Here is a 27,665-nt window from a genome sequence, read left to right as displayed (position 1 = left end):
AATGCCGTCACAATCTTCTGATATTTTGACTATGAACACACAAAATAAAATTTCTATGTTATTTAATCTGGCCACAGATCAGGTGTCATTCTGACTGGATACCTACACACTTTCAGCAGTCAACTGGGATACAGAATTTTGAAGAGGTCTTCCGGCTTTCACGTAACAGCGATGAGGGTTTCAGAGCCAGATTAATGAGATATATTAATATGTTTGCTGATGCATGCCGCCTTGTTTACCAGTGGTGTGTATTTGTTGTAGCGCTAATATAACAATAATGTGCCCACCAAGTTTCATAGTATTAAAAATTACAAGTATATTTTATATTTATAAAATCGCAATCACTAACATCTCATTCCTCACTTTTAAATCATCTAAACCAAACATTATCCCCAAGAACGGAACATTTTTTTTTCCTGAATGGAACTCGTAACAAATGCAGCGATGAATAAATTATTATTGTTTGACATTTTCAAACTACCATTTTAGGTAAATTTTTGTTTTAAAAAAGAATGTTTGAATTTTGAATTACAATTGTATAAATGCACGAAAATGCTTTTAAAATATATTTGTAAATCTAAGTGTTTCCAGTGTACTTTGTCATGTTGAGTGACAAACATTCAGGCTGTTGCTCGTGGACTGATCTCTCACAGCTCCAGGGTTCTGGGTTCGATCCCCACCTCAAGTCACTGTCTGTTTCTCATTTATCAAAAATATCACCCACCAACAGGTTATATCTTACACCTCCAGTGACCCTGTTGGTGGAATGATTTATTTGAAAGCTGTATCTCATCCATTACTGAACACTAGAAGCAGGCTGGACAATCTTGGAAAATGTGCTTGCTGGGTTTATCTCTCCTAGCAAAGCTAACATCGCTGGGTCACCTTGAGCTTCATCTGAGCTGTGGCCAGGCACACAAGTCTGTCCCAACCACACTGACCTGGGTTCAAAGAGTCAGACACAGAGGCCAAGATGACCAGTGACTTGTGTGTGTGTGTGTGTGCGTGTGTAACTGGATATTAAGATTAGATCAACTCACATGATCCTCAAAACCAAATAAACTCAATCAGAGCAAGTATTTATATTTATATGTCAATAGAGCAAAAAATATACCATCCTGTTCCTGCAGGGTATTTTTACTTATTTACATTCTGTAACTGCTTCGATCCAGTCAAAGTCACCAGTGGTCTGGAATCTACTTGAAATTATTGGGCTCAAGGCCTGATCAATCCCTGGACAGGGCTTCAATTTCACACACTCACCCAATCACTCACACACACAAACATATATATGTATTTATATATAAAAAAATACACACACAGTACTGTGCAGAAGTCTTAGGCACCGAAGATTATTACAGATATTTAAACTAATGCCTTCTCAGGAAGTCTGGGTGATATGATCAAAAAACTCATATCTCGATATGCCTAAAACACAGCGATATATGATATGATATGATATTATAAAACCATAACAAAATATAATGTCAAAATGTTTATTTTTTTAACACTAAAAAGAACATGCTGCATTATCATTATCAAACGTAATTATCAAACTGTATGTCTAAGAAATACGAGCCTTTAACTATTGGGTATCTGCCGATACTGAGTCTGATCCGATACTGAGTCTGATCCGATACTGAGTCTGATCCGATAATGAGTCTGATCTGATACGGAGTCTGATCCGATACTGAGTCTGATCCGATACTGAGTCTGATCTGATACTGAGTCTGATCTGATACTTATATTTTCCTAGAAAGTAGTTACACAGTGCACACTTGAAGTAAACTCGCATTGACCAATGAGGAGTGCATTATCTGTTTAGGAGCCATGGCGTATCTGTCCCTCCCTCCAGCTGGGGGAGAGCAGCGTGTCTCAAACACTCAAGTCATGGTCTTAACAGCGCTTTTAGCTTTTTTAGAGTTAAAGTTTCGCCACTGGTTTCATTTTTGTCCTTTGTTGACCTACTTACAGTTATCAGAGAGGTAGATCTGAGAGTGCCATAATGTGCTGAGAACTGTGTGTGGGTGTGTGTCTGTTTGGGTGTGCAAGCATGCGTAGGTGGGTGTGCGCGAGTGAGAAAAACAGAGCTGAACAGGACATTTGGGCACTGTTTTAAATGTACTCAGATGGAAACTCGATATAAGGCATATGGACATGTATCGATATATCCCCCAGCCTGAGCTTGAGCTGAAGTCACGTTCATGCGTCTGCATCAGAAGCTCACGCTTACGTCATGATATTGCGATACGGCAAAAGTCTTATCAAATGAAAAAACTTACTTGTCGTATTATCGTGCACAATATTATATCGCCCACCCCTTCTTCTCAGGAAACGTGGTGCTTGTGTAAAGTTGTATATAATCACGGTAAATACAAACAAAAATAATAATATAAAACCAATAAGAAATATATATATTTTTTCCCTATAAAGTAGTAGGTGTGAGTGAGTTTGAAGAACAATGTTTTGTTCAGATTCTCCTTGATTACAGGAAATCAACAGCACACATTATTTAAAATCTTTAGTTATTAACCGGTAAAACTAGGTATTGGATGATAACCTCAAATAAACGGACTGCCACAAGGAGAGATCTGGAGGAATTCAACCAACACATTCACACATAGAATATCACACTCACTGGAATAGTGGAAAAAATACACTTCTTGTTGTTTTTTGCTAATTAAACTTTAGGTGGATTTAGGTACAGAGGTTTCTGTAACGTCATAGTGGTGTAATATTTGAACACATTTGCACCTGGTTTAATGCTATCCAAAGACTTCAATCCCTCATTTGTAGGAATGCTGTGTTTTTCATATCACTGCAATATCTTAAGATGGCTTTCTGTGTGTGCGTGCGTGGGTTTGTTAATGTGACAGAGGATAGTCAGCCCTAATGAGATCATGTCATGTGTCTACCAGATGCAGCTGAGAATCCGAGGACTGGTAAAGAGCTACATAATTGTAGTCACAGTACTACATTTTGCAATTTTGATAGGTGATGTATAATTTGTTAGAAACACTCTCGGCAGTAATTAATCAGACCTGGTTTATGGTAGAATTGTTTTAATGAAATAGTTTGACTTTTATTTAATTGTTTTGAAGAGCAGCAGTTGATTTCCCTTGTAACCAAACTGGGAAATGAACAAGATTATATTTTATTATATCCCATATTACTTCATGGTGCCTTAAAGCCTATAATGGCGATGTTCATGATTTTAATCAAAAAACACTTTTTATAAAATTCTGAGGCTGTTTCCTCACCATTTGCTAACTCTCCAGTCTGTATGTGTGCTCAAAACCAGTCTAATGCGTTCAGAAGCGAAGCCCCAGTTTCTGTAAATGGGATCAAATAAAAACAAACAAAAAACAGGTTCCTGTATTCTAGGTTGTCTGTCTCTGCTCATGACAGAAAAAAAACAGCATTTTGGAGGTTTATAGAAGACAGAGACCTCCAAATGTTGAAATGCGTGAACCAAGATGAGGATATTGCTCTATTCCTGCTCCATAGGTGGGAAATATTAATTATTTTTGCTGTAGAACTGAAAACCCAGACCAAAAGAGCCACAAAACTAAGAAACTCGAGATACAAATAAGTTACAGACAAGTTAAAATTCATCGCCCTACAAACAACAGTTGAATTTCCCCTCAAATATACAGTTCCATGTTAAAGGAATAGCACCTTCTGAACATAAACAAACCAGAGAGAACGTTTCCCTGTAATCGTAGTCATTGCCTTTAAGAGGTGAAATTTACCCCTTTAACGGCAGGCTTCAGTGGCACTGCATTCAGTGTTCAAGCCTTATGCCTGAGAAAAGAATGTGCTATTGTTCTTAAAGAAATAAAAGACCTGCAGCTGAATTTATGATCATACTAATTTTATTGGTCAGAAAATTCACAGTACAACGTTTTCTTTCAAAATTTCCAGCCCAGATTGCCCTCACATAAATACATCTGGAGCTCTGATGGGCAACGATTTTCACAGCATTTGACATTTAACAGAGTTACAAGGTCCATTCAATAAAGATTAATAAAATATATTTTCTGTAGCTCTAGTGTATTGTTTGCTAGTAAAGTAGTAGTCTGTGTGCAGTTCTTGGGATTCCAGTGCTGTGTGTGTTGGGAGTGTGTTAATGGCTCATTTTAGCCCCCGTAACTGCTGTTCAGCCATTTAGCAGTAAGTATTGCTGTTTTTCAGAGCTGTAATTTGGTGTATATTCTGTGTTTGCTGTGTATTCTAACAACATAGTTTTGACTTGAACTGATTTGTTGGTTTTACATGAATAAAATATCTTACATCAACAGTTTACTTCTTCTCTTAGCGATAAGTACATTCATATATTTTATTCATGTGAAGCTGTTATTGTAGCTTCAGGGAACATCATTATTTAAAGGGAGGGTCAATTTTTTTTGGTGGTAGTACAAACTAAAATTCTCTTGACAGCAGTAGTGGTAGGGGCCAGGTAGGTTGCAGCATCTACTGTTCAAACAGCCAAAGACATTACTATCCAAAGCTACAAGTAACCCACCAGTGAACCACCAGGGTCAGGGTTCTGGTTTGGATCTTTTCCTTGGGTCACTGTCTTTGAGGATTGTGGTGTGTTCACTTGGGCTTTCACTCAGAAAATCCATGTCCACCGCCCACCAGGCTGTGCTGTGACTCACAACAAGGCTTCTGTGAGCCTTGCTCGCTAACCTGTACATGCGCTGCCACAAGGCCACACTTGAGTTAACCAGAGCTTTGCGCAGGTACTTACCTGACAGCATGAACTGTGGCGCCGCCATTCTTAGTTGTGAGTGTTGGGTTGTTTTATTCTGTCAAGCTTTTTTTAGGCTACATTTGTACAAAGACTTTAATGCTGACAAGCCTGAATATAGGCCAGGGAGCAGGTCTGGTATGCAGAGTATTTTTTTTATAAATACTGGAGAGCCTGAATATTGGTGAAGTGGAACAATGCCTTTATCTATAGCTTAAAAATGAATATCCAAATCTCAATATATCAAATGCCTACTAACAAACTAGGGCCAGCCCTAGTGTTCTCCTGGTTCTGTTGGTTGACAGATGTGCTATGCAACATTGTCCATACGCGTGAGTGTATGATGCCCAGGGTGTGTTCCTGCCCACAGAAACATTGGTCAAGGTGAAATGGTTAGATAAGATGCTTTCTCAAAACTCTCCTGCATCAAACAATGCATTCACACATTTAGAGTGAAGTCGCTTCTAGAGGAATTAAATAGTTTGGATGTAAAGATCCTACCACCTCAGTAAGCTTCTCATGTAGTAAGTTTAATTGTTCCACACCAAAGCTGTTGGAAAGACTTTTTTTACAGTTTAAAAATGTAAATAATTTATAGAAGTCTCCTTTAAAAGTAAATAGATTTGCTGTCTGTCTTCTGCTGAATTTTGGAACCTTTATTCACTCTGTATTTCTGAAGTTAATAAGCAGCTCCAAAGTTGAGGGGAAGGCAGAGCCTGGAAAATGAACATACTGTGTTTTGGTTTGTGCAGAACTGTGCGGTTTGAACTGGCTTGAACAAGTAGCTTTTACTATGTGGGTAATGTGACTCATAGATTTTTTTCTTATCATTGTTTGTATAATGTAAAATATGTTCTCAGTGGTGTATCAAAACCACTTTGCACTATTTGAAAACACCAGCTGCCCTGTGTGTAATTTGAGAATCATTGATATATGGACCAATCGAAATCCTCCAAAACTCTTCTGTAAAATCTCATTTAGATATAATACTATGTTTTATTAGCTTCCCTGTTGCCGTTTCAGAGCTAGCAGGTCTTACTATGACAGCAGGGCTGTGATTCAGTTGTTCACGATCATAAAAGGATAACTCATACAGAAACAAAGGCTGTGTTATTTTGTTTTATAAAGGTTTGTGGTTCAAATACTCAATACATCTTTTGTGCCCTATTTTATGCCAGTTTGTCCCAAAGACATCCACCCCAGCCCAACCCCCACCCCACCCCACCCCTCATTCAGTCAGTTGCTGCACCCTGGTGACTCACACCTGATGATGTCACACTCTCTTGGTTGCCATGGCAGTCGTTATGGCAACAGCTGCCAAGGTTCCCGAAGCGGAGAGCCATTCACAGGTGCAAGTCAAGAGTTAATATTGATAGCTTAGCTTGATGCTAATTATTTCTTTCCCTCTGCTACATTTCACATAGTAGGTTAGTAGCTTTACAGTCTGCTTGTGTAAGTTTACCCATGTAGGGATGGCCGTGTTTCAAAAAGAGAAGACTGATTGCTCTTTTAAAGGCACATCAACAAAAGCGGGTTTGATTCTAAGAGAAGGGCAGAACATCACACATAACACCACACAAATGTCTTAGTGAATGTAGGCTATGGGCCTTCGAAGAATTTGCTGATCATCGTTATGGCAACTGCAGTCAATTCAGTAGCTGCAAGCAGAACACAGATTAATATTCATCGCCTGTCTTATGCTAATTATTCTGCTGTGTGTATGTTAGCAGTAGTCTTACCGCCTGGTCCATGTCCATGCTCTGAAGCATAAGCTGCATTTCACTGGCTTTGTATGACTTCTGCTTGTGTAAAAAAGTGTAAGAGATGATTAGAAACGCATTAGCTGTGCAGCGTCCAACGCATGTGAGGAGCTAGCACACCAGCTGGCCGTGGTCATAGCTCTCCCACCCACTCGCCCAGCATGAATCCACTGGCTAACTACTAGGCATTAGTGTGTAGAGATACTCTCGGTGTGATGTGATATTTCAGTGGAAGGTGTTTTTAATGCCAGCCTGCTGTCTAATCTGTTTACACCTGCTGACCCACATCTCCCCATGACCGCCACAAAAGCGCCATCACTGCCCCACTCTCATAGATCACTCCTGACAGCCAGGAGCAGCCTCCTCGGCAAAACAACAGCATCAACCGCTCCCGCAGAGCATCAGCCAATCACACGGTCACTTCACTGACCTTCACAAAGATGTTATATGTGAAGGAAAAGTCTAGTAGCTCCAAGCACTCAACCCTCGTTTACACTGCAATAAAAACTGGGGGGAGCGGGACATTAACTGCTTAATATCTATAAAGTGAAAGCTGTAGAACAATTAAATCCAATACTAACTTAAAAAAGATCTGTGCAGATTAAGCAAGAATTTTTGCTCCTGGGTTCCCCTCCAGCTGCAGATTTTAATTCACTTCCTGAAATCGGAGGGAAGAGGGATGGTGTGGATTCCTACACCTACAAAATGTATAAGATCATAGTAATAATATATTACATATAAAGTGCTTTTCAAGAGCCCAAAAACACTTACCAGCTACAGATATGGACAGTGTAGTTTCTGCAGTGCTGAGCCCAGAGCAGCAACAACAGAGGCTCTATTCCCCCATTTCAGGTCAGTGGGGCATCCTCATGATGGTAATTTAAGGTAAATACTAGGGTTCCTTTAATGTTGTATGATGAGGTTGGCAAAAATATAATGAATGACTGCCCACACCACATCGAAATGATAATAAAATACCCTGAAATACATAAACAACAGCGTTTATCACATGCCGTTTGAGCATGGTGACATAAATGGTGTTACAAACAACACTGTTAGGAGGGAACGTTATTAGGATTGTTACCTTTCTAATATTTTCCTTCTCCATTGTTCTGCCTTTAATAGTTAGTGTACTGGGATCTCATCATTTATTAATTATGCCTTTGAAATATTTCAAAATGTGTTATGTGTAGTAGCTCCACCTCCAGTAAAAGAGTGTGTTTTTTTAACAGTGTGTATTAGTTTCATTATTGTTCTCCAGTTCACAGCCTGCTGCTGCTGCTGCTGTTGTTCCATCAACAAACAGAACTGTGGTGGCTCTATCTAAAACATGACCTTATTTTAATTAACCACACGTCTGCAGTTTTCAAGCACAGAGGCATTTAAACCTGCTTCGTAAGCCTAATTAAAATGGAGCCTATTTGCCTGTTATCCACTTTTATAAATACATACTTTAATGATTGTCTTATATAATCTTTCCTTTGTTGTCCAGTGTTATTGAGCTGAATTGCTGCATCATGAGTTAGCTCCTCAGGGCTAATATAAATCTTTTAGATTGCAGTGGCTCAGATCATCATTTACTGTAAGAGATATTTACAGTAATAGTACATAAAACTCCGGCTGAACTGGTCTGTTTTCCGGGAACAACGTTCACTGGAGGAGCTGTAAAAATTCATTGCATCATACCGAGTAGTTATTAGACCTAAAGCGGCTCAATAAGCTCAATTGATTTCTTCTGTCTGATTTTATTGCATAATAAATAGACCATGTAATGTTCGCTTACTTACGATCTTAAAGCTGTCTGAACCCATTGTCCTTTAAGGCCAGGTCTTCACGTCACATGCTCTGTTGGCTGATTGACAGCTATGGGCTCTACACCTATGGATCATTTTTTAGGGTGTGTATGTATTCATAGCTGAAAAATCAGTTCAGACTTACTGTAATAAACTGCACTGACAGAATTGCACCAGGGTTTGTTTTAAACCAAAGCTGACTGTTATACACACACCTTTTAAACAGATTTCTGAAAAGATTCAAAATCCTTTCACAGAGAGTCTGTTTGTTTTCTCTTGGTACAGGACCTCACAAATGTGCTCATGTTTACAGGGTGAGGGTGTAATTTTAGGCTCAATATGAACTAACAGGTGATTTTATTTTAAACAAATGGCACAGGATTATTAATAACTTCATTCATTCATTCGTTCATTATCTGTAACCACTTATCCAGTTCAGGGTCGCGGTGGGTCCAGAGTCTACCTGGAATCATTGGGTGCAAGGCAGGAATACACCCTGTAGGGGGCGCCAGTCTTTCACAGAGCAACACACACTCACACATTCACTCACTCACACCTACGGACACTTTTTAGTCACCAATCCACCTACCAACGTGTGTTTTTGGACTGTGGGAGGAAACCGGAGCACCCGGAGGAAACCCACGCAGACACGGGGAGAACACACCAAACTCCTCACAGACAGTCACCTGGAGCGGGACTTGAACCCACAACCTCCAGGTCCCTGGAGCTGTGACTGAGACACTTCCTGTTGTGACACTGTGTTGCCTAATTAATGACTTTATTAATTATATAGGATTGTATAACCATGGTCTGTAGTTTTATGATAATGGTGCTCTGGATTTTTAAAAGCCACTTTCCACGTGTTCTCGGACTTTTCTTCTAACAACAAGAGACTTTTTAAATGATTTTTCTGCTGTGTTTTTCTCTGCTTCTGGATTGTTGGGCAGGTCTAAGTTTGGTGCCGTCAATCCTAGTAGCTGATTAGCTGCTGTCAATCATTCTAAGATTTGACTCGCCCCTTAAAATTATCGATATAATTACATTTAAATATAAATTATATTACTCTTTTTCTTGAAACCATCTGGAACACTAATATTTAGTCATGACCATTACACAATAATTATTTAAAAACAAATTAATATTGTGGGCTGTCTATTGCTACATTATAATCATTAAGAGATGTTTAAACTCCCTCCTATTCCTTGAGGTTATACTGATTTTATAAAAGCCAGAAATGTGTTAAATGTTATGTGTATGTTAAATGAAAGGTCCAAAACATCAGCCAACATAATGCACATAATCCAACATGTAATTAATGCACACGTAGTTATAATCACACCTGTGGCTCACTAAGTAAAAATCCAATCATGTCATGATGTGTGTAGACAAACCCTTCTTAATTTTCTATTTGTTTTGTGTGTGTGTGTGTGTGTTTTATTTTTCTAGCTGTAGGCCAGTGTCCCCGCAGTCTGGACTGTGCTCGAGAGGGACGCCACTTCTGCCAGCCGGGCTCTTCACACTGTGGCCCCTGCCTGGCTCCTTTGGTGGAGAACAAAAGAGGAAAATGTGTGGTCAGAAGACAGACTCACTTGAGTAAGTGTCCTCAGTCTGCTCAAGCCAAGAGGAAAACAGAGACGGTGTCCCTGCCAGGCTGGTAGTTTTAATCAGTAAAATGCAGTCAAAAACAGTCCGCTCATAACGAGGGCTAATAAGACGTCCTGTCCGGACCCAACCGGACCCAACCGGACCCAACCACAGTGCTGGTCAGTTAATGTTTTGAGGCATTAGAGCATTGTGTTCTGTTTTTTAGACATGGCTCATAAATATTTATGAGGTAGTTATTGCAAAGCATTAATATAGAACTACAGCACAGTTCCACATTTAGTATTTAGCCAAAGGAAATTCTGAGGCTGTGAAGTTGTTGCCTTTAGCTTGAAGTTAAAGATGTAAAGTGCATGGACAAATCACGAGCAGCTGCCTGAATTGTGCCTTAATTTTTGTTTTGTAATTAGCACAGAATCATTTAGAGCTTCACTTAACTTCATTGATCACATAACAGTGTATTTTTAAAGAATCCATTGAAAGGTTCTGTAGAGAAACAAAACTGGTTCTTCTATGTCTTTGCTCCTAAGAGCCCCTTTCGGCACCAATATTTTAAAGAGTACGTTGTTTTTAAGAGTATGGTGTAGGGCTGGACTGTAAATCCGTAGGTAGTGAATATGTGGATGGTGTTGCCATGACACTGTGGCATTGTGTTAATAATCTGTGTTGATTTAGCACTCAGCATTTGCAGAATGTTTTCAGTAAAGGGAGAGAAAGTGTGGTCATCATGACTTTAATTGTCCTCCTCCTCCTCCTCCTTCTGAGCCACATCACAGTCATCCCCGGTACTCACTACTGATATTACAAACGCAGGCTTTTAGATTTGACTCAGACAACTGATTCACTTTTTCTGTGGTCTACAGTTCGACATCTCGCCGTAATGGAAACTGGACGCCTTTATCCTGAGCCAGGGAGAATTGCCTCGCTAACAGCAATTTCATTTCTGCTTCCCTTGGCGTGACTTGGTCCCCAATATACACAGTCCTATTAGAGCAATTTAGCCACATAATGGGGACTTTGGAGAGAGCAGAATGACGAACATTTGAGTCAGCGGGGAGATGATTAGGGATGATGGTTCTAGACTCTGTAATTCACTCTCCACATTTCTGAAACCCACTGAAGATATGACCCTGTATTCACATAACAGAGTCTAGTGCCTTCTAATACATTAGCTGTTGGGAGGAGGAATAAATAAACAAATATATAATATAAAAAATATGTAAAATAAAAAAAAACTGTAAAAAAAAATAATTTTACACACGGAGATATGGCAATACAATTATTACCAGGGTTCAGTGATTTTAGATCTGTTAAAATGTACCATGTCAGTCATTTAGGGTGTAGCTTGAAAGATTCATTCATTCATCTTCTGTAACTTCTGTAACACACTGGGTGAGATTAAGGCAGGGACACACCCTGGACTGGCCGTCAGTCCATCACAGTGCAGCACACACTCACGCCTATGGACAGTGTAGCACTGCTAAAATACCAGCATGTGTTTTTTTGGACTGCGGAAAGAAACCCACACAGACCCAGAGAGAACACACCAGTCTCCTCACTCTCGAACCCACCTTGCCGTCCCAGCCTGAAGGATGTGCTTTTTAAAATGTATACACACCCAGTAGTTATGCAGTATTCACAAAGAATACAGAGCAGCTCTTGCTTCCAAATGGTATAAAACCAAAAATAAAAACAGGTTTTAACGATAACAATGTTCTCCATCCCCTCCAGACATTCTGTCTGTCCTTCTTTATCATTTCCTTTTTTCATCTTCCTCTCTCTCCTTCATTCTTTGACTCTTTTTCCTTGTTCTGCCCTCTCATCCTCTCCACCTCTTATCCACACAGTAGAGAGAGAGAGAGAGAGAGAAAGAGAGAGTAAATAAGATGCAGCTTTGCTCTCTGTGTGCTGCAGTGGCTGGGGATGAGGAGTGATCCTCGGAGGGAAATCACGACTCCATACAAACTGCCTGCTCTCCACATACAGTGCTTTTAACCCCAGCTCTATCTCTTATTATGCAGTGCTCAGCTCATGTTTGGACAGCTTGTCTCCTTTTGAAACGACCTGAATGATGCCAGATTCTCCCCTTTGCCGTCACAGACTAGTATTTGATGCTAGGTGATAATATGTGGAAGCCTGTTTCCACCTATTGAATAAAATATATACAGCCACTTTGTTTACAGTACATCTTTATAGTAAGAACATACAACATAATGCTTCTGACATTTTTAAATGCTGTGTCCACTCTGTTACACACCTACCTCACTGGTCCACATTGTAGATGAAAAGTCAGAGACAGTAGCTCATCTGCCGCTGTGTGGTTTGTGTTGGTCTTTTTCAGTGGACACAGGATGTCACCCACATGATGCTGTTGGCTGGATATTTTTGGTTGTTGGACTATTCTTAGTCCATTATTAACATCGGGGAGTTCTAAAACTCAAGCAGTACTGCTGTGTCTGATCCACTCGTACCAGCACAACACACAATAACACACCACAACATCAGTGTCACTGCAGTGTTGAGCATGTACATTCATTCATTATCTGTAACCGCTTATCCAGTTCAGGGTCGTGGTGGGTCCAGAGCCTACCAGGAATCATTGGGCGCAAGGCAGGAATACACCCTGGAGGGGGCGCCAGTCCTTCACAGGGCAACACAGACACACAAATACACATTCACACCTACGAACAACTTTTGAGTCGCCAATCCACCTACCAACGTGTGTTTTTGGACTGTGGGAGGAAACCCACGCAGACACAGGGAGAACACACCAACTCCTCACAGACAGTCACCTGGAGTGGGAATCAAACCCACAACCTCCCCTGGAGCTGTGTGACTGTGACACTACCTGCTGCGCTACCGGGCTGCCCGTGTTGAGCATGTTCTACCACCCAAATCATACCTATCCTGTGGTGGTCCTCCAACCATTGAAGAACAGGAAAAGGGGAATATAAATTATATCTCATTCCGGGTTTCCCACTGCCTTGACAACGTCGTCCAACTCCTCCCCCAACCCCCACATCCACAATTCATTTTGTGCAATTTTTTCAGTTTCTTATTAAGGCTTTTGATGTGTTTGTGCATGGCCTACTGCTATGTCCAGTGATAAACACGCATTCTGAAGTATAATCCAGTGTTTAAGGCAAGTTTCCCAGCGGCTGTGCACACGAGGTCAGTGCATGTGCAGCCTATGCTTGTAAGCAATATTTTGAATCATTGAGTTGAATTTGGGGCGGCACGGTGGTGCAGCAGGTAGTGTCACAGTCACACAGCTCCAGGGACCTGGAGGTTGTGGGTTCGATTCCCGCTCCGGGTGACTGTCTGTGAGGAGTTGGTGTGTTGTCCGCGTGGGTTTTCTCCGGGTGCTCCGGTTTCCAAAAACACACGTTGCAGGTGAGTTGGCGACTCAAAAGTATCCGTAGGTGTCAATGTGTCTGTGTTGCCTTGTGAAGGACTGGCGCCCCCTCCAGGGTGTATTCCTGCCTTGCGCCCAATGATTCCAGGTAGTGCACTCGATTCACTCATGAGTCAACCCTACCCCACCCACCCCTACATCAACAAAGGTAGCACATTGAAACCCAGCCCTTTATTTTGCTTTGAGTGAACTACACATACCAAGTTCCTGGGAAAAAAAGTGCTCTTCTGAACTACGGTGTAATATGTGAAGTGCAGAGCCTGGGAAGGGCACTGCCAGGGATTTTTGACACCTAATCAATACAAATCAGCCGACAGAGGTAATAAACCCAGCAGCAGTACACATTCAGCACTCCCCTCTTCCCTTATCTTCTTCTCTCCAACATTCCACTGCAGGAACACTTTTATCACTTTTTCTGCTCCACTGCGCTCTGATTAATCTCACAGTCCTCACACACGTCCTCCGACTGTTTCGGCACCATCCTCCCTGTCAGATTTCCGCAGTGAAAATATTCAGCGTTCATTGTTTTTGTGTGAAAGATGTTAAGCAACCTGCTTTTTAATGATTTGCAAGTCAGAGTTTATGCTTGTGCTAGCACTGAGTTGAATGATGAAAACGCACTGGCAGCAGCCATTGTAATTCAGAAAGGAGAAATGTGCTAGTGGCCCATATGTTCGGTTTAACGGACAGTCGTGATCATTGAAATGTTCTTTCCGTTTATTGAGTTAAATATGCAGTGTGGCTAAGTGACAATGAAACAAAGCTCACTGTCATGGAGGGCCTGAGTTCATAGCTTTATCTGATTGGATGTTTGGCAGCCACTCTCCTGAATGACTGATCTCAGACCTGTTGATTGTCTTATCTCAACCTTATGCATGTCATTTATATCTCTGCGGTTTGCAATATTGGATGAAAGATTTTAAACAGTGATACTCGTAATGGGTATCACTCAGGGAGCTGTGTTAAAGATAGTGGTCCATTTCACACTGATCGATCATTGTCTGCAGTTGGAAGTAAGGAAACATGGTCAAACTTTGTCTTGATGCTCATCTGTAGCTCAGTATTTGGGCAGTAGATCATTCTCAGAGCTGCAGTGACAGTGACGTGGTGGTGGTGTGTTAGTGTGTGTTGCACTGGTATGAGTGGATCAGACACAGCAGTGCAACTGAAGTTTTAAACACTGTCCCCTCACAGTCCACATTGAAACATGTACCCCGTTGGTCCCTCTCAAAGACCACCAGCCACATATGTAGGGGTACTGATCATGGAAGAATTGGCTGAAAGGGGGTAGATTGCACAACAAGTGAGGAAACAGGTAGTCCATTGGTTGAATGGTGTACAGTGTAAATTGTATTATAAGATGCATTGGTCACTTACCATAAGTACCACTGATAACGTGTCCAGAAGGAGGCCTAGGAGGAAAAAAACAAGTCAGATAAACTCACCACTGATTAGAAACGGAACTTTCCAGCAAGAACATTTCAGAACGTTCCACCACACTCTGGATCATTCCGACGTGAGACAAGAAACAGATGGCTATCTCTTATTTAGTGCAACTCACTGCACCCTTATGGAAATTTCCATCCACTTTTTGTCCTCAGGGAGTTTTGTCCCTCCCACCTCCTTTTCCCATTAGTTTCCATGCTGAGACGTTTCATTCATGAATCTGATGAGGGCCCGCCCACCCCCTCCCGCCTGCTTGTGTGTCCCAGTCTCTAGAGCAGCAGCACCGCAGGACAACCACGCTGACCTATCCACCCACACACACGCGCACTGCAGCGTGCCAGCGTGGCACACACATCAGCTCCCACACACGTCCACACTGCAGCATCCACATCCACAACCATACACACACACTGCAGCATACAGACACACACAAATGCCTACATTACGTCACGACGTTTTAAACATAAACACCCGTAATGCAGGCGCATGTTTAGTGACTCGCCGTCTTTGATTCTAATGTAAATCTGAGTGGAATTAGAATGAACTGCACAATAACAGGCTGTTTACAGACTCTGAAACACTTCATTAGAAAAAAAGGCATGTGGAATGTCTTTAAGTCTGTAGACCAGCAAGCTACACTCCAAAAACATCCATATATATGGAATTCTGCCCATCTTTCCCTGTGAGACAAATGCTCAAGCCATTATACGCAAAGGCTGTAGACAAGAAGAACGATCGCCACTGAAACAGAGAAGCTGCTGGTGTTCTCAGAAAAATAGACCTGTCACTACAGAGCCCACTACTGAAACCAAGAGGCTGTATACACACAGGAGCACAGCCAAAAACACCTAGGGAACATAAAGAGAGAGCAGGATCACAATGGAGGTACAGGTAGAGACAAGAACAAAACAAAACAGTGCCATGTGCTAAAGGAGCACTTCACAGACAACAAGGGAAACTTGACGTATGTGTGTGTGTGTGTCTGTGTGTCTGTCTACATATAACAATTTCCAACATTGATAAATGGAAAATAGTTATTTTGTAAACCACAATAACTTGTGATTTTGATTTTGTATAAAATAAATAATGTTACAAAAACATCTAAAGATAACATATATATTAGGGGCGGCACGGTGGAGTTTAATGTGTTCTCCCCGTGTCCACGTAGGTTTGGAATGAGGTATAATTTATATCACCCTGTTCCTGTTCCTCAATGGTTGGAGGACCACCACAGGGTAGGTATGATTTGGGTGGTAGAACATGCTCAACACGGGCAGCCCGGTGGTGCAGCAGGTAGTGTCGCAGCCACACAGCTCCAGGGACCTGGAGGTTGTGGGTTCGATTCCCGCTCCGGGTGATTGTCTGTGAGGAGTTGGTGTGTTCTCCCTGTGTCTGCGTGGGTATCCTCCTGGTGCTCCAGTTTCATCCCACAGTCCAAAAGCGTGTTGGTAGGTGGACTGGTGGCTCAAAAGTGTCCATAGGTGTGAGCGAATGGTTGTGTGTGTGTCCCCTGTGTGTTGCCCTCCAGAGTGTGTTCCAGCCTTGCGCCCAGTGATTCAGGGTAGGCTCTGGACCCACCGTGACCCTGAACTGGATAAGCGCTTTCAGATAATGAATGAATGAATAACATATATTAGGGATGTCGACTGAAAAAATAATCACAGTCATCGTAAGACAGACCCAATGTAATTTTTTTTTATCTTCTAAAAAATGTAATCATGCTAATCACAGCAGTACTCTGTGATTAGTCCTGTTCTGTATATACACAAACGTTAACACAGAGGCTTTTATCTGGAAGACATTGGCCACAGGCTGCTTTTTGCTTTCAGAGGTTTCCTTAGTCAAACAGCGTTTAGAATAACACTTGCAAGAGCAAAAAACGTGTGTGAGCGCTTCATACTTGCAAAGTACATCTAATATTAGCATGACTCATGCATGCCCAGAGGAGAACGCTTCCCTTATTTCAGGATCTGTAAATCGCCCCATTTAGTCCATTTTAGAAAATGATGCCTTATGTAACCACTTTGACTGCGCATGTATTATGCATTATGTATTATCCCGCTCATGACGTCACAAACGTATGAATATGATCGGTGTGATGAGGCCCGTGACCCTTCACTGAAGTGGTTTTGCTCATTGTTTTTCAGTTAGATTTCACACAGTGCTGGTTCACTCCTGCGGCCCTGAGCTGTTTTGATTTTGCTTTTTGTAGAGCAGGCTTAAGTTAAAGCAGTTAAGTTTAATATTTGCATTTTATGCCCCGGTATATGAATGAAATAGACTGTTTCATTTTGTCTGTATTACGCAAGGGCTCTTCTCCTGAGATGAGGCGGAATACAGCTTCTGGAGCTGTCCGCGGTGCTGAAATAGGTCGTAAATCCTCTGAGCAGCACTTTTACAGTTGGGCTTTAAATCAAAAGCAGCTGGAGTGTTTCTGTGATTTCACTGCTCAAGCACAGCATGCACAGGACAAAAAATACAGCTTCAGTTTCTTTCTTTATGTACAGTATGTGTAAAAGTCTAGGAGATTACATTTAAAAAGCTCTTTCTTTGGCCAACTTGAATATATTTGTTCAGAAACAACAACAAACATGTTAAATATCAGTAATCGTAATATAATAAGTAGTGATGTTATTAATGTATTTAAGATATATGTAATTATCATCCAGTACCCAGTTTGACAAATCAGTAAAGTACAGCTTATATTTTCCACCTAAACTCTTTCTCTTTCTTCTGAGTTATACAGTCAGTTAATACAAAATAATGTCTCTCTCTGTCTCTCTCTCTCTTACTCTCTCCCTCCCTCTCTCTCTCCCTCTCTCTCCCTCTCTCTCTCTCTCTCCTCTCCCTCTCTCTCTCTCCCTCTCTCTCTCTCCCTCTCTCTCTCTCTCTCCCTTTCTCTTTCTCTCTCTCTCTCGCTCTCTCTCTCTCTCTTACTCTCTCTGTCTCTCTCTCTCTTACTCTCTCCCTCCCTCTCTCTCTCTCCCTCTCTCTCCCTCTCTCTCTCTCTCTCCTCTCCCTCTCTCTCTCTCTCTCTCTCTCTCTCCTCTCCCTCTCTCTCTCTCCCTCTCTCTCTCTCCCTTTCTCTTTCTCTCTCTCTCTCGCTCTCTCTCTCTCCCTCTCTCTCTCTCTCTCCCTTTCTCTTTCTCTCTCTCTCTCGCTCTCTCTCTCTCCCTCTCTCTCTCTCCCTCTCTCTCGCTCTCTCTCCCTCTCTCTCTCTCTCTCCCTTTCTCTTTCTCTCTCTCTCTCTCTCTCTCTCTCTCTTTCTTCTGCAGAAGGGGATGAGCTCCCTGAACTAGATGAAGAGATTGACTTTCTCTCCTCCATCATCACCAAACACAGAGAGTCTGAGATGAAACACACAGGTAGGACACACTCATTATTATACTATAAATAGGAGTAGACTCTCTCTCTCTTACACACACACACACACACACAGGTCTGTCTGAACCTATGAGCCCAAACTAATTACGACTAGTTCTTATTGGAGGACTCTATTCTGTAAAAAAAAAAAAAAAAAGTGTTTCCAGAACTTTTTCTGCAGTGCCTATCGCCTGTAGATGAGAATGTATTTGAACACCACGCCTATGTTCTGATACAGGGGTTGCTTCCAAAATCTGCACTGTAATTCAGCAACTTCTTACTGAACATAACAAAATAAAGTGACAAGTCACCTTTACAGAGGAAACATTACAAGTGACATGCATCATGTATCTCACTTATTACCTTATCTTACCTTCCACTGTGGGAATTCTGTTGTAAAACCTAAAGCTCTCTTATTTAAATGGTTAAATTTCAGTACCACTCATAAGTCCATTTGTCATTAAAAGCATTTTATTTATTTATTTATTTATTTATTTATTGTTTCCAGCACCTTCTGAGATCGCTCCTAAAGTGAAGGAGGTCTCCCAGCGGCTGAGAATCCACCACAGACCAGCTCCCTCTCCTAGCTCTGTCCCGACAGAACGTCCTGTAACCAACGCACTGACCACATCCTCCCCAACGACCAGCCCCAGCTCCTCAAGCTCCTCCAGCACTGGCAGCCCCTTCGCCTCAGCAGTGCAGAGCGCCCCCATCATCATCCCCTACCCCTCTGAGGAACACTCCTTCATCAGTACGCCTCACTCTTTAACCTCTTAACCTACTGCTTTATTCTTCCGTTTTCAGTCATAATCACCACAAGTGTTCACAAGCATAATGACAATCATTTGTAGTGCTGACTATCACTAATGATGATTGCAGGGTTATTGCAGTCTTAGGAGTCTGGCCCAAGGATTCATAGAGCACTGTGGTGTACCCACTACCCAGTACCGTTATTAAACCAATTACCATGACCTTCTGCCTGTGTTAGCACTCACCATTCACCTTAGCAAACCACCCCATGTGAGATGTGCAGAGTGATAAATAAACATAGAAATGAATAAGTCTTGGTCTGTTATCTACAGTGACCTCCTGTTATCAATCACCATTTTGGCTTTTTGATGAGCAGCAGGCAGCCGAGACATGAAGGTCTTTGTTTTTAACTGCACAGAGCAGCTGTTTTTCATCAGAGAACAGAGGGATTAGGGGTTGATTTTCAGTGATACGTCAGCTGATGTTTTTTTCTCTTGTTGCAGTGCACCTTGGTTTACATTCAGCTGATGTATTGATCTGAAGTGTTCACTGAGAACTACAAATGCATTGTTTTATATTGTAGAGCCCTCAAGATCAATGAACTTTGATATGGATTCCCTAAAAACACAAACTGGGATGTGTTTCACAGCTGGAAATCCCCAAAAAAATGATTTGTTTTGATACAATTCAGAAAATCCAAAGTCAACAAAAGAGCTATTAACACAGTGATGAAACATTGGCTAAAAAAACACCAATAACATCAATGTATTATTTATTTTTATTTATTTTTTCCAAGTTGACTGTATTTATTCCTCCCTTGAGTTGATAATTGTGATTTTTGATTGTTATTTTGAGGCAGTTAAACCACTGAGGATTCATTGTATTTCTTCACCCCTCAACTATGAAAATAACCTGGAGTTTGTGGAGTTAGGAGACTGATGTACCGAGATTGCTCAGTTCTTAATGATTTAACACATTGTGTTGTGTTGTGGTGAAACACCCGCTGATTCTGAAGGTTCCTCAATAAAAAAATGAGGTCATGGGGTTGACATTTTGTTAACATTATGTCACTAATTCTTCATTATTATTAATATAAATGTGTAAGTTCCAGTCGTTCTGCCGTCATTTGATACTCTACTCTGTTTCTCCCTGTGTTTCTCCCTGTGTGTGTTCCCTCTGTAGTTATGACAGGAGTGTGCCTGATGGTGGGTTCAGTGGCCTTGGTCCTGGCTGGAGTGTGTTGGGTCAGGTAAGTCTTTGACTGATGTGGAGCTATAATGCAGCACTGTGATCAGAAACTAGAGACCACCCTTAATTTTTTTCATCCTGTCAAAAGCCCATTAGATCGAAATTTTCAATGCTGTACCTCACTTCTCTTATTTCTTGGCTCTCATTTTTGCTGGGCTTTTTTCATGCCTCTGCCATCAGACGTAAATACAACATTGTGATTGGAGATATTCAGACAAGGTGGTGGGTAGTGTTATTAACAGTTTGTGGGTTGGTGGTATCTCCTCCACCCCAAAGTAATTTGCATTAAACATGCATTAAACTAATTATTTGCAAATGGTTGCATTTCCCCATATAATAATTGGAATAATTCCAAATCCATTTGGAGACGCTGAGGTCAGGGCTCCCCATTCCATTGTTCACCAGCAGCATTTGTGTTTGTTTTGCTTTACGTCTGTTAAGAGTGTTCTTCTCATTTAAGGGAAACATCTATGATTGTGGGGAAATGTAGTTCTCTCTGCTTTGTTAACGTACAGAAGCTCAGCGTCTTTTAAGGTGGAATGGCAGGTTTGAGGAAAAAAATGACAGTTGTTTGTATGCAGCTGAAGTTTGACTTGTCTGTAAGTTTTTATTCACTGTTTAAATTACCACCGAAACTTTTTTTTAGCACTTTCGGTAATGCAGTTAGTGGTCTCCCGAATTAGGTACATTTCCAACTTAAGTGATCTGAAACAGCAAAAGCAAGCCATTATTAGCCATCTATGAACATTATCCTCATCTTGGTTCATGCCTCTCAAAGTTTGGGGGCTTTGTAAAATACAGACTGGAGCTAGCAAATGTATTTTCTGAATTTTATTAAAAGTGTTTTTTGATTACAATCGTGAACATCACAAAAACAAAAACACCTGTGGCTTTTTAATATTTAATCCCCAGACTAGAGCTTGATTTACGCCTGTCTTTGCTGAGACGCAGTATTTAGTGGTTGAGCAGGTTTTGCACGTTTTTGCTTCTTTTTTTTTGTCCCATTTTCTCCGTATCATTGAATATATTTTTTTTCTGCTCTAGTTTTACAAACTCCTGTCTTCAAATATTCCCCTTTAACCTTCCTGCAGCTTACGCAAGCAGATTATTTCAAAATTTAATCTCCTCAGAAATAGCTTCTGAGAAATGAAAACTTGTACTCGGCTGCTTTGACTATAAATGAAATAAATGAAAGGGTGGACTCTGACTACTACTGCACTGTGCTTTAGATAAATCCTCTAAAAAACAACATCAAAGGGTTTAATGGGAACGGGGTATGAGCACGACTAATTTGAGCAGCAGAAAGTAATAGAACAAAATGTGATCAAAAGCCTGTAATGACACCTGGTCACACTGGATTTTCTGGGACAGGATGCAGAGAGGAAGTCGTCTGGCTCAGAAAGTGGACTATCCAGCCTTCGGGGTGATGAGCCCTCACTCTTACGACAGCACCACGGTGAGTGACAAACAACAACACAGACAGAGATGAACACACCTGCGAATGAAATGGAACCATGTGCTCACTCTCTCACTCGTGTCATTTTCAGTCTGGAGATAAAAAGCTGGCCCAGAGTGCTCAGATGTACCACTATCAGCATCAGAAGCAGCAGATGTTGTCACTCAAGTGAGTAAACGTAGATTGTCCTACTCTTCTCCAACAGTTACATAGAGCAGTTTCTGCATTGCGGAGCTCAGAGGCTCTATTCTCTGTATTAAAGATCAGTGGAGCATCACAGTGATTCTTAAACTGTCATTTTTAACTAAAAATATTACGTAGTATTCCTTTAAAGGAACTTATTATTGTTTCTTCCAGAACTGTTCACCGATCAGCCATAACGTTATCAACTCCTTGTTTTCTTGGTTACATTCACTGTCAACTTTATCAGCTCCACTGACCATATAGTTATGATTCTTAATTCTACAATTACACACTGTAGTCCTGTTACTCTGCATACTTTGTTAGCACGCTTTCACCCTGTCCTTCACTGGTCACAACATCCACAGGACCACCACAGAGCAGGCACTACTTGGTTGGATCATTCTCAGCGCTGCAGTGACACTGACGTGGTTGTGGTGTGTTACAGTGTGTTGCGCTGGGATGAGTGGATCAGACACAGCAGTGATGCTAGAGTTTTTAAACACACTACCCACTCTCTGGCCTCTTCATAGACACAGCTACCTTAGCTACAGTAACTGATCTGTTGCTGCACAGTGTGTGTTTGTCCTCCTCTAGTCCTCGTAAGGTTTTATTGTTTCTAATCATTTCTTCTGCAAATTGTTCCTCTGTGTTCAGACAAAGAGATGAGCCCAAGATCCTGGAGTCAGGAGCCACTTCCGACGAGGAGAATGAAGATGGAGACTTCACTGTGTATGAATGTCCTGGACTCGCTCCAGTAAGTAGGGAATAGCTCTGTGTAAAAGTAGTCTACGGTGTGGCCCTTCTCTAAAGCTTTAATCAGGACTAATCTTTGCCCCCTACAGTGCTGTACAGTGTATAATCCTGAGCATAGCTATGGGGGGCAGGGGACTTGCCTGCCCCATTTGGAAACTAGGTCCCACTAAGATTTCTGGCCTAGATTCGATGCCAATGTGTGTCTTTGTGTATATGTGTGTGTGTGTGTGTATATATATAAGAAAATGTTCAGTCATCATGATATGTATCTTTCTCTGTGTCTCTGTTTTTCTACCTCACTTTCTTTCTGTTGTTCTTTCTTTTTATCTCACTGTATCTCACTCTTTCTTCTTTTTCTCTCTTTCCATCCATCATTTCATTCTCTCACATTTCTTCTCTGTCTTTTGCTCTCTCCCTCTCTCCTTTTTCTCTATTTCTCTCTCTCTTTCTTCCTCCCTCCCTCCAGACCGGTGAGATGGAGGTAAAGAACCCTCTTTTCGATGACTCCACCCTTAATCTTCATCTTCATCTCGATCTTCAGAGGAATTACAACTAACCTTGACATTCTTGCACGATCCCACTGAGGATACGTCGGCACCACTGAGATCGGATCACTCTCTCTCAGCCTGGCATTGGTTTTCTCCTCCAGTTACCACTCGGACACCCTTCACAAAATGGAGGTCAATTAAAAGAGGAAACAGTGGACTGCATGGACAGTACGGACTGAGGTGGATTAAAGGCAGCCTGGGTCAGTGTTTGTAGAGTTGGCTTTTCTCGTCCTGCTGTTTCTCCTCTCCAACCTCCACCTCCACCTCCATCCAGTGTTTGTTTGTTTATTTATTTATTTATTTATTTACAGACTGTTACATGGTGTCTTTAGAAAGTGGACTTAAGACACAATGAAATGGGTAATCAACTTGACCTGCCTCCACAGGTACCTCCAGACACACACTCACACACAGTAGGGTTGGGCGCTGTGACAGTAATAAGGTATACTGTGGTACTGGAAATAGTCACTGGTGAGAAGAGTGAGGGGGCGTTCCTGTAAGACACAAAGAACCCAAGAGAACTTAACCCCACTCTCTTATTTCTTTGGCTTACAGTAAGAGAGGAACACAGCGCATTAATGTTCCGCTGATGGGAACGGTGGAAAGAGCCGAATGAACTGGATAAACCTCACTGTACCTGCTTCATGAGATGATTAAACCACACTCTTCCTCCATCTGCACATAAACCATGGGCTCTTCCTCTAAATAAGTCCACACAGCTTTCCCACAACTGCGTCCATACTGTAAAACCCCTATAGAATGTCGACACCTCATACAAATCATTACTTAATGTGCCCAACGGAGGCGAAGATACACTGATAGGGTCAGTTCAGGAACCCGTTCTCTCATGATTTCCACAATCCCCCAATACCCCACACACCTCTTGCAGATATTACCATGTGATAAAGCAGGGTACTGCCCAACCCCGTCACTCACTGACTGAGGCCATGATACACTGCCCGCATTTTGAAGCAAACTCTTGATTTTACAGGACACTAATCAACAAAACTAGACCCTTAGGATGAAACTTTATTAAAACTTTACTGAAGGTCTGTAATGTGAACATCACTAACGATTGTATTTTAAAAGCATGTTATGCAAATAACCGTGCTTGAATTAAAGACCTTAATTTGCATCTGATTAGCGCATAACTGACAGCGTTTCATCCCTGTGTAGGTCCTTGAAAAACACTGAATGACTTGTCGGTGTAATGACTGTGTATTAGCGCTAATATGAGTTTAATGAGAGTTTGATTAGTCACTAATACTTTAAGATGTGTTCCGTAATGAGTTTTACACTTTTAGTCATCAGTAATACAAAGCTTTTAAAGAGCGACACAGGTTTACAGTGAGTTCATTTGCATTCGGTTCCTCACAGCAGCAAATATTGAAAACACAATTTGTTTGAATGAAGCGATGTTACGTTAGAATGCGAGATGCAGATTGACTCGATGTAAATGCGGTTAGCACTTTTTCAGCGTCTGATTAGAATAAAGGAACACATCTTGAAGAATTAGACTTAATGAACACTTATTAGACACGTCTTAAACTCTTATTAACTCTAATGCAGCAACCTCCAGGCCTCACACGGTGAGAGAGCTGTATAGGACTGTAGTGTTAATTATATATGAAGATGTGAATGTAGGTGATGATTACTCCATAGTGAATTGTTTGTTGAGCATTGTTAGGACAGATGGCGCTGTTTGTAGGGTCACTAATTCACTCCTGACTGAGCAAAGGACATGACTTCAATCAGTTCCTCAGGTGTGCGCCTTACAATGACGTTTTGCCCGTCTTTTTAGTCCGTTTTCTCTGACAGATCTGGTTATTAGTTTTTGGCTGTTATTTTTTTGATCACTGATTTCACCCACTACTGTGCAGGAAAGAGTCCAGTCTTTAAAAGTCAGTGTACCATGGCCATTCAACATGGACACCTTCGTCTGTTCCCACTCTCTCCAGGACCCTTCACTAAATTTTGCACCGTCACAGCTTCGCTCGTCCCCACACAGCTCCAAAGACGAGCCCCGCAGTGCAGTCGGGAGTCAGAGAGGAGCAGGTTTAAAGCTGTTTATCTGGAAGGAAATATTTATTTAAAAGAATACTAACATTGGAGTAAACATGATGTAAAGAGGCTATGCATTAGTTTAACCATTTACAGACCAGTTTCTCCAGGCGTCATTCCCGGCCTGTGCTGAACATCCCACAGCGTAGCAGTGACTGAGGGATGCTGTGTTTTGGCATTTTCAGAATATATATTTACTCTGGAAGAGCAATGTTGTTTGGGACCACTGGCCTTCATTCTGACTCTGCAAATAAAGTTGGACTGCTCGAGGTAAAGAAGACGACGAAAAATCACTTCCATTAATATCTTTAGGGGACTTGCTTTTCTTCACGTAGACCATCTGTGGAAGTGAACACCCAAATGCAGAGCAGTGAGCGATTCTTCACACACACTGGGGGCAATCTAGAATCAAACTTTAATTCCCATATCGCTGTGTCCATTAACAACAGCAAACAAACCAAACTTACTACCTTTGGAACTAATAATTCTATTTATTAAATTAATGACATACAAATGAAATTATAATAAATAATGATTATTACGCTGTTGTACAGAATAAACCCTGCACAGTGCCCAGATTAAAGTTTTAAGTCAGTATCCCTCTGGGTTTTTGCTCAGCACTGCATGTTGGTTCAATTGGCACCACCTTTGGGGCCATGCGTTAGTATTGAGGGCTGGTCCTAGACCAGATGCAGTTCTTTAAATGGATTTGGACTGAAGAGAATATCAACAGCAGCACTGATCCCTGATCAGCAGCGTGATGAGTCTGATGCTTGTGCTCCCAGGGCTCAGGTTCAGTATCAGGTCACTACTCAGCCATCCTCTCTGCCTTTTACCTGTACAATATTGTGAATACTGTGCTATGGAAACTGAACTCATGCATAGAAATGACTTGATGCTTTAAACATATCAAACCAACTGATATTAGACCTAGGGTAGAGGGGTTACGGGTTTTAAGAGATCTGAAATTCTAGAGAGAATGTTTAAGAAAAAAAAAAGAAAAAAAACATGCACCAGGACGTCCACGTGCGGTAAGCGTGGTTCTCTTAATGAAGACGCCACACTAAATATATGTAATTTACATATGTCATGTTTCTTTCTACCAAAGTAGAGTCAGTGATGGTATTTTTTAAAAAACACCAGTTGTGATTTTAATATTTTCATAATGCACATATGAATAACCCTGAATTATAATGATGTAGCCTTTGTATAGTCCCGTATGGTCCTACTATGCATGATCTGAAGCTGTGGAATGGTCAAGGAGGTCCGTATGCATTTATGGTCTTTTGCAAATTGCTTAAATAAACTTATACTTACAGCATGCCCTCTGTTTGAGTTGTGTTTTTAACCTACTCCAACAAGAAACCTCCCGACTGTTCCCTGAAATGAGGGATGTTCATCAAAAGTTTCTCTTTTCTGTTCAGCTTCTGCTCCTCAGAGGAGTCGTACCTAACATTGCTGGGTTGGATTAGATTTGCATTCTGCCTCGTATGAACGAGTGAGGTCGTAGTACTGATGTTGATTAGTTCTGCATCACAATTACCACATCATCCCAGAGACACTGAAAGATGCTCCAGAGAACACTGTTTAACAGCTGAATATCAGGAGGCTTTATTAAACATAATATTCACCCTGGTGAGTTGGAGCTCATGTGCAGCTGCTCCAAAGTTTATTTACCCAGTTAGGAAAGGTGTGTCTAACAGAGTGGACGACGAGTAGACAGTGTTAAAAACTCCAGCAGCACTGCTGTGTCTGATCCACATGTACCAAAACAACACACCCATATCAGTCTGCTCTGTAATGTTCCTACAGGGGTCCAGACCAATGAATGTTGGGTAAACAGAGGTGAACAATGTAAGCAGTACTGTGTTCTGAACGTATGCTGCATTTATGTAGAATGCAGAGACCTTAAAACTGTACCGCCTCCTCATCCGAGTCTCTCCAATCACAGTGCTGGACCTTCACCTGGTGTGTTCTCCCCTAGTCTACATGGGTTTCCTCTGGGTGCTCCAGTTTTCTCCCACGGTCCAAAAATACACTGGTAGGACTGTCTTCTCAAAAGTATGTGAGCGTGTGTCACCTTGTGAAACACTGGCGCCCCCTCCGATGTGTGTTCCTGCCTTGTGCCCAGTGATTCCGTGTAGGCTCTGGACCCACTGTGACCCTGAACTGTATAAGCGGTTACAGACAATGAATGAAAGAGATCATACTTCCCATTTAATCTCCAGATTACAAATATTCATTCACCTCTTCCTCTGGAGAAGAATATGTAATGGATCTTTAGGGAACACAACTGGACTTTAACACCACTGCTGTACCTTTAAAAAGGTACGTTTACACAGCTTGTATATTTACTGATACCAATGATGTACCTCTATTGTAAATTTGTTTTCCTGGAGGTGTGTGTTCACTTGTGCAGTAGGTGTAGAATCTGTCCCCTTTAAATTACAAAATGATGTACAAAAATGTACGAATGTGGTACATCACTGCCATCTACAGGCCACAAGTCAAAAGAAATAAAAGATAAATAATTT

At 41.4% G+C, this 27,665-nt stretch overlaps 1 protein-coding gene across 1 annotated transcript in view; it reads left to right on the top strand.

Moving 5' to 3' along the window:
* LOC136676839 (neural proliferation differentiation and control protein 1-like) overlaps positions 1-26,445 on the top strand; it is a 40,514-nt gene extending 14,069 nt beyond the window's left edge. The window contains exons 2-9 of the mRNA XM_066654093.1: positions 9,753-9,899; positions 18,045-18,134; positions 18,641-18,883; positions 20,065-20,131; positions 21,502-21,586; positions 21,678-21,754; positions 22,424-22,523; positions 22,989-26,445. Of these exons, the coding sequence (XP_066510190.1) occupies positions 9,753-9,899; positions 18,045-18,134; positions 18,641-18,883; positions 20,065-20,131; positions 21,502-21,586; positions 21,678-21,754; positions 22,424-22,523; positions 22,989-23,078 (899 nt within the window). The 3' untranslated portion in view covers positions 23,079-26,445. The remainder of the gene's footprint in view (positions 1-9,752; positions 9,900-18,044; positions 18,135-18,640; positions 18,884-20,064; positions 20,132-21,501; positions 21,587-21,677; positions 21,755-22,423; positions 22,524-22,988) is intronic.
* Positions 26,446-27,665: the final 1,220 nt, after the last annotated feature.

The sequence above is a fragment of the Hoplias malabaricus genome, chromosome X2, assembly GCF_029633855.1.
Source record: "Hoplias malabaricus isolate fHopMal1 chromosome X2, fHopMal1.hap1, whole genome shotgun sequence".
Classification (NCBI taxonomy): Eukaryota; Metazoa; Chordata; class Actinopteri; order Characiformes; family Erythrinidae; genus Hoplias; species Hoplias malabaricus.
Note: the sequence above shows the minus strand (reverse complement) of the source record. Positions and strands in the feature narration are given on the sequence as shown.